An 8,346-nucleotide genomic window follows, 5' to 3' on the forward strand; every position below is an offset into this window, starting at 1 on the left:
TAAGTAACTCTTCCTTATCTTCTCCAGTGTTTGGCGTTTATCTCCCTTCCTTCGTGTGGCTTTCCCGTTCAGTTCTAAGTTACTATTACTATTTTTAGAATGTCACTGCGCTGTCCACTGCGCTGTCCACAACGCTTCCCTTGCACCCGTAAGTTGTTCTTACTGTCAAAGTGAAAAGGTCGAATCAATTTATAGCCACGCGAAAAATACACTCTCACCTATCTCTATATATTTATAGATACAGATATGCATATATATATACGGCTTCTCTGTGTGTGTGTGTGTTTGTGTGTGTGTGTAGGCAAAAACCTATGTATTATAGAGTTCTGTTTGTGATGGGGTCTAGCGGCTTTTGTCTGTCTGTATGTTCTGGCATGTGAGAAGCCACAGCATATAATATAGGGCTAAGAAATAAGCTCTAAAATTCTCAATCCCGTTTGACAGGACTTCGCCTTTCAAAGGTGATTGTGGTGAACCGCCACGCTGTCTGTCTCTGTCGCACCGTTCACCCCAAATTCCCGTTTCTGAGGTACTATTTTTAGAATGTCACTGCGCTGTCCAGAACGCTTCCCTTGCACCCGTAAGTTGTTCGTACTGTCAAAGTGAAAAGGTCGAATCAATTTATAGCCACGCAAAAAATACACTCACCTATCTCTATATATTTATAGATATAGATATACATATTATATATATACGGCTTCTCTGTGTGTGTGTTTGTCTGTGTGTGTGGGAAAAAACCTGTTGATTGTAGAGTTCTGTTTGTGATGGGGTCTAGCGGCTTTTGTCTGTCTGTATGTTCTGGCATTTGAGAAGCCACAACAGAAAATATAGGGCTAAGAAATAAGCTCTAAAATTCTCAATCCCGTGTGACAGGACTTCGCTTGCAGAGGTGATTGTGATGAACCGCCACGCTGTCTGTCTCTGTCTCGCGATTCACCCCGGCGAAGCCGGGTATTCCTCTAGTATATATATATATATATATATATCTTGCCTGCACTGTTTGCTTTATGATTTAAAAATCTCAGACGACTCAATTGAAGATGCACTCCAAAAACAAAGGCACGTACATGTATTACTATTACAGCTGCCCTATGCCTTTACTAAATGTAAAAATTATTAAAAAAAACCATGTTTGTTCTGTTTCAGGAAGGCAACGAATAGGAAATGAAAGTACAATGCAATGAAGATTTATTAATCACCATTTTCCGTATAAGCTCACGATGATGTACAACACACGCACGCACGGACGCACACACGCACCTACACACACACAAACACATCGGAAATACACTTAAATAGTAAAATATAATCAACCAACAAAAATAAACAAAGCCATGAATACAAAAGCGGAAGCAATCAGTTCTACCTGCCTTTCATTTGCACATGTTCCTATGACCAACTCAAGGAGGAAGTCAGACAACAGGCATTTGCTTTCCATACAACATTCAAGTATCCAGCATAGCAAAGATTAATTGGTAAACTCTGGAATGCATAACTCCACAGTGCATATTCTGTGGTATATCTTTCGATACCAGTTCCTGAGTTTGTCATGGGATCAAAATGCTAGCTCGTATTAGATAGGTAGGCTACACATCATGATTATTTCATCCTTCTTGGATCCAAGGGGACAGCGATCATCAAAGTGACAGTTGGCGTCCATTTTGGCACTGCGTAGCGTTCCTGCACATCGCGACTTTGTTCGTGTGTCTGTCTGTTTGTTTATCTGTATGTATGGATGTGTGTGTCTGTGTGTGTGTATTTCTGTGCATTTGTGTGTAAATATGTGTTAACACTATTGTGACTAGCACTGCCACGGCGTTTACGTCCTGCCTGCCCAAGCTTGCCACCAAGAAACTTCCCAAAAATCAGTAACTGTAAAGAAATCTGTCTAGCAAGCTTGAATTAAGTCCAATCACCACCAAATTTTGTGTACTAATTCAAAAATGGATGCCCAGTTCAGTCGTGCTATTTATAAGTTTGTCACGCGATTTGTTTTAGCAAAGGGGGGTGAAAGGGGGGTGAAAGGGGGATAATTTGTGTTTTTTAACGTTTTTTTGTGTGTGTTTTATTTTCTACTGCTTTTTTTAAAAGTTATTTTTTAACAGAAAGTATTATAAATAATGTTATAACCAAACAAGGTGTAAAACCTATGAATTAGCTGAAATATTGTTAACATTGTACACAGAAATATGGAGACAGTACAAAGAAAAAAACAAGCAAATCACGCATTCACTCACAGCATCCTGACTCAAATGAAACAAAACTGTAGATCTAACACTCACCAAATGATGTCTAGGTAATCCATATTGAATATAAGTCACATTTTCACAACAAAGTACCAACTGTACACCTATGAACAATTCCAAAAGGATTTGAAGGCTCCAGCCATCCATTGTTATCAGTGCTGCCACGCCCCCATAGCTCCTGCACGATTCCGAGATACATGTTCGTCTAGCAGTATCACCGCCAACCACGTGTAGTTTGCCGACTCGTACTAGCAACAACGGGACTGTTTCTTCCTCACTTTCACTGCTTGTATCGCTTTCGTGAGGCGAAAACGATACGTCCGAATCATGCTCTACGGGATCCTCTATGTCCAACATCCGGAGAATCTCCTCCCGAGACAAGGCTCGCCTTTGATTCATTTTTTTTCCTCAAAAACGCACACAAATCAGGCGGATTTGCAAACGGCAGAAGGGGACGCCAAGTGTATCAAGGGAAACAACTCAATTTATTTGCAAGCTTCAAAAACCGGGAAGCAATCACGAGTCGTGTACCCTCTATGGCTGGTACTGAAAAATGCGCTTCCCGTCCATGGGCGTGTCAGCGCTGGTACTGATTTATCAGTGTCCCGTCGCGAAAGTGTTAAGGGAGGGGGGACGTATGCGTTTGGCTTCAAAGTACTTTCATACGAATCACTATCGCTAATCGATCGATGCTAAAAAATAAAAAAATAAAAATAAACCACTTTTTTGTTTCTCGTTATAGCCTAACCGTGTAGACCAGACACTTGGCCACAAATAGCACCTGTCTAAAAAAAAATCATCACATCGATTCCGTGCGAATGAGCTTTTGCCAAACAACCCTTTTTAACACTGTCTAAGTGATCGTTGCTAACTTTTTAGTTTGTTTGTTTGTTTGTTTATTTGTTGCTTAACGTCCAGCCGACTACGCAGAGCCATATCAGGACGAGGAAGGGGGGGGATGAAGGGGGCCACTTGTCAAGCGATTCCTGTTTACAAATGCACTAACCCATTACTTGTGTCCCAGCAGGCTTTAGTAAAACTAAATTAATACCTACTGGAAGATTACCAGTTTCCAGTATGTTAAAATAGGCTTAACCTATCTACTGCTGGACTTACATCAGAACACTAACAGATTAAACTATACATGAATCGCGAGACAAGCGGCAAGAGAAGAGATTTTTGGAAAAAATACAGGTGAATGAGCAAGAAGGCAGAAAAAAGAAAAGAATTCATTAAGAAAAAGAGAGCATGACAGGAAAGAGGAACCAAAAATCTACCTAACAGCAAACTAGAAAGCTCCTGCGGTTCCAAAAACAGGAGGGGCTTTTAATTTCATAACCGCAGTGCCCCACTGCGGGACTAATTTTTTAGAGTCTTAAACGTTTTGGCAAATAATTATAATTAAATGGTGTTGTTGAGAAATGAATTTCCTCCAAAATTGTCTTTACCTTGTTAAAATATATGTATTTTTACGATTTTTGTAGCATGTTGGAGAGACACGTTTGCCTGCAATCACGACTCGCTTGACCCCTACCCTGTATAACACAATTTATGAACAAGTAAAAAATAAAAAACGATTAAATACTATGTATTTATTGTGGAGCCAGTAAAATATACTCTTCGAATCTGTTTTTCTTTTTGATTTACCTTATCTGGTTCATATTTTACGACAATTTGAAAATGACTAAAAAAATCACTGGCAACAGTGGGCGCGAATGAGTTGCGTTTCTTTCGCCGGGGACTGTACATGTACGCCACTTTGTAGTGGTTCTTTAAAACAGGCAAATGCCTTTTTTTTAACACGGAACACACACACACACACACCACATTACATGTGGAGAATATCTGGCACTACACAGACTAAAATCATATTCTCTTCTTAAAATCTTCTATAATATCCCTCCAGCAGTCATCTGTCCAGGTGTTCAAGCGTTGCCTGCCTCGGAGGTCCACTTTCTGATTGTAGGGGGCAGTGAAGAGCACCTGCTTCCAGGACGGGGGATCACGCACACCTACAGTGACAGATACTTGAATATTTACATTTTGTTAATGAAAGCTATCTTTAAGGGGAACCATATGGAACAACCACTTAAAGTGCCAAAACATATAGTGTTTGGTTGGATATAAGAGGGGACAACACATGCAAGAACATATGGTTGATAAAAAAAAGAGCATAGATTCCGTAAATGAACCTTCATTAATTCATAATGTTAGCAACAGACACATAAGAAAGATACAGTTTCAACACTGTGCCTCGTTTTACTGTCTATTGTTTTGATACAAATGGAGCTTATTGGCGAGTTATATGCAACTGAGAAAACCATCTTCCTTTGTCATCACTAGCTGCCTTTGTATACATTCTAACTGCTATACAGAGAATAGAAATCATTAAAGGTTCAGTCCTTCTTAGCTAATCGATCACCTCAGATCTGGCCATGCTAGATTGGATAAGGCCAATCCCACCACTTAAACCAACCCTACAAAATGTAGACTGGGATTTTTGTGTGATTTTTTATAAATTAGTTTCGTAAAGGCCACTTGTGTGTCAATAAGAAAATTAATTCTTCTAACAAATTTAAGCTTAGCACATGAAGTAGTCAGCATGATCATGTAAAAGCCTGGGCATATAATTTTATCTGAGATTGTGAGCAGAAATTATTTGTATTGGAAGGGAAAACAAGACAAAACAAATCTACTGTTCTCTCTACATACATGTAGTACAAATAAAAAAAATAAAAAAATTGTATTAACATGCATTGGCACACAGACACGTATACTTATGGCCATACAGACAGACATGGGGAGACACACACACACACACAGAGGCAAAAAGTTTTCACTATTTCCATTTAAAAAAAATAAAAAATAAAAATAACAAGTCGCGCAAGGCGAAAATACAATATTTAGTCAAGTAGCTGTCGAACTCACAGAATGAAACTGAACGCAATGCCATTTTTCAGCAAGACCGTATACTCGTAGCATCGTCAGTCCACCGCTCATGGCAAAGGCAGTGAAATTGACAAGAAGAGCGGGGTAGTAGTTGCGCTAAGAAGGATAGCACGCTTTTCTGTACCTCTTTTTGTTTTAACTTTCTGAGCGTGTTTTTAATCCAAACATATCATATCTATATGTTTTTGGAATCAGGAACCGACAAGGAATAAGATGAAAGTGTTTTTAAATTGATTTCGACAATTTAATTTTGATAATAATTTTTATATATTTAATTTTCAGAGCTTGTTTTTAATCCGAATATAACATATTTATATGTTTTTGGAATTAGCAAATGATGGAAAATAAGATGAACGTAAATTTGGATCGTTTTATAAATTTTTATTTTTTTTACAATTTTCCGATTTTTAATGACCAAAGTCATTAATTAATTTTTAAGCCACCAAGCTGAAATGCAATACCGAAGTCCGGGCTTCGTCGAAGATTACTTGACCAAAATTTCAACCAATTAGGTTGAAAAATGAGGGCGTGACAGTGCCGCCTCAACTTTCACGAAAAGCCGGATATGACGTCATCAAAGACATTTATCAAAAAAATGAAAAAAACGTTCGGGGATTTCATACCCAGGAACTCTCATGTCAAATTTCATAAAGATCGGTCCAGTAGTTTAGTCTGAATCGCTCTACACACACACACACACGCACACACGCACACACACACGCACATACACCACGACCCTCGTTTCGATTCCCCCTCGATGTTAAAATATTTAGTCAAAACTTGACTAAATATAAAAATGGAAGACAGTATACCCCGTATCCTTGGCTTGTCATCAATAAGAACATCCCCGTGGACCATGGTCTTGTCTTTTGTGATCACAAGTCTGCTGATCCAGTCTGGTCCTAGATGATCCTCCACCCATTTGAACTGAGAAGAAAAGCATACAGCTAACAGACACTGATACAGAACATCTTTATATCAACATAAGTAATTCATTTCTTGTCGTTACACAATGGTGAGATTCAGACGGCAGAAAGCTAGAAAAAAAATGTCGAAAAAAAAGGATAAGGTATACATGTACGTATTATTTCAACCAAAAGGCAAACATTATTTCAAAGATTGACACGGGAGGTGTGAGTTATGAAATTTATTCAGCAAGAATAAAATTCCATCCTACGCACACAACAATGTTAAATTAGAACATCTGGACAGATCTACGGTGATATACAATATATAAGTTTAAATGAGAGGAATGATATACTTATATATATCTTTGATTTCAGTATTTTGTGATGGTAAAATGTTCAAGGTTAATTTCAATATTTTGCAAAATGAATCAGTTTGAAGAAATTAGTAACCGTCTGAACATTTATATGTAGCGATTACAGTACATGAGTAAAACTGTACCTTTTCCTGCAGACAGTACTTGTAGAATGTCAGAGGACTGGTGCAAATGAAAACATCAACACTGTTGTGAAAAAGAAGAAAAACATTTATAATTTGTTTTCTTTTTCCAAACACAGATTAACAGACATACAACACACATTTGTGTATGCACACACACTCATAGAAATTCACAGGAAAAGTTATTTTCACAAATATATTTTACTTCAAAATAACATGTATATATATATATAAATTCCAAATTTAAAAACAAACCAAATATTACTTATGAATAGCTTTATCAGTCCTTGTGCACACGTGCAATCCTCATAGCCACACAGTATACATATCCATAACCTCTATCTCTTAACCTCTATATCAACAAACACATTAAGTTATTTGCCCGTGATCACTAAAAAAAATTTATCTTACTGAAGTACCTATGAATCCAAAGATTTGTTCAGCCATCAGCTTTTTTTGAGAGTGATTGCTTTTCTACATGAATTACTTCAGTACTTAAACAACTGAACAGATCTATAGGCAGCTGAATATGATGCATAGTTATACAGCAAACCGACTTACTCTTCCATCTGAGACATCTCAGTCAAAGCCTGACAGCCTCCTTTTATTTCAGGCAAGTTGAGGAAAAACCCTTCAGCATTCCAGATGTCTCTTGCTTTGTCCTGCAGTGATAGACCCCCCCCCCCCGCCACACACACACACATACACACATGTACAAACACACACACACACACACATATGTACACACACACACATATGTACACACACACACACATATGTACACACACAGACACACACAGACACAGACACACACACATACTGAGTCATCAAAACATCAGAATAATATAAATAAAATGTCATCATTAAAAGCAAGTGAGCAGAAACACTTTCTTTTCCTGGTTTAGTTTTCACAAAATAGTTGGTCAGTATTTAAGGCTATATTAAAACACATATATATCTGACAGATGAAAATTGCTACAGGTCTGATTAGACTTGACTAAAATAAACTCACTATTTTACATGGCTTTGTGGGTATTTTATCTACAGGGAAATAAAGTTTATAAACATTCCCCTCACGCGCGCACACACGCACACACACACATGCACACCCAAACACACAGGTGGCAATAAGATATTTTGGGTACACACACCTGCATGTCTGGCTCTAGCTTTGCGTACTGATCTGCAATGTAGAATGTATTCCGTTCTTCAAGTGGGATAAACGGTTCCTCCGGGTACTTCTCCCGGTATTTGACCAGAAAACTGCCTTCAAAATCACAGAGCACTTGGTCCATGTCGACAAGAACTCTCAGACGTTTCTGAGAGCTGCCAAACGTCCTATGTGCATGTGTACTTTTTCGCGTCCTTGTACTCATAATGCCTCTTTTTTTAAACAGTAGCTGCTGGTTTGTGTTTAAAAATACTCGAGGTGATATCTTTCTCAAACACAAGCATAATATCATTGCGAAATCAGAACCGAAAGCATCGCTTTCACAACAGGAAGCAACCTGCAGCAGACAACTTTTTGCATTCCAAGGGACACTACTCCATTTTACCGGGGAACAAAATTGTAACCTATTTTGACAAAGAAAAAGGGAAAAGAAAAGACAAAAATATAAGGACTGAATTTTCTCTTTCGTTTAGTTATTCTTGTATGTGAATACTTAATACAAAGGATGAATAATATTTATTAAATGTCTAAACGAGTTTTAACACATAAGGTCGCTTTCCTACCCTTAAATCCCCC

At 38.1% G+C, this 8,346-nt stretch overlaps 1 protein-coding gene across 1 annotated transcript; it reads right to left on the reverse strand.

Moving 5' to 3' along the window:
* Positions 1–1,165: 1,165 nt before the first annotated feature.
* Positions 1,166–8,149, reverse strand: LOC138959259 (5'(3')-deoxyribonucleotidase, cytosolic type-like). Its single transcript, XM_070330661.1, has 5 exons — positions 7,751–8,149; positions 7,161–7,261; positions 6,603–6,663; positions 6,008–6,122; positions 1,166–4,258 (listed from the first exon to the last, which is right to left on the reverse strand). The coding sequence occupies exons 1-5, from the start codon at positions 8,060–8,062 to the stop codon at positions 4,113–4,115; spliced, it is 735 nt and encodes a 244-aa protein (XP_070186762.1). The 5' UTR covers positions 8,063–8,149; the 3' UTR covers positions 1,166–4,112.
* Positions 8,150–8,346: the final 197 nt, after the last annotated feature.

Source organism: Littorina saxatilis, linkage group LG2 (assembly GCF_037325665.1).
Source record: "Littorina saxatilis isolate snail1 linkage group LG2, US_GU_Lsax_2.0, whole genome shotgun sequence".
Taxonomy (NCBI): Eukaryota; Metazoa; Mollusca; class Gastropoda; order Littorinimorpha; family Littorinidae; genus Littorina; species Littorina saxatilis.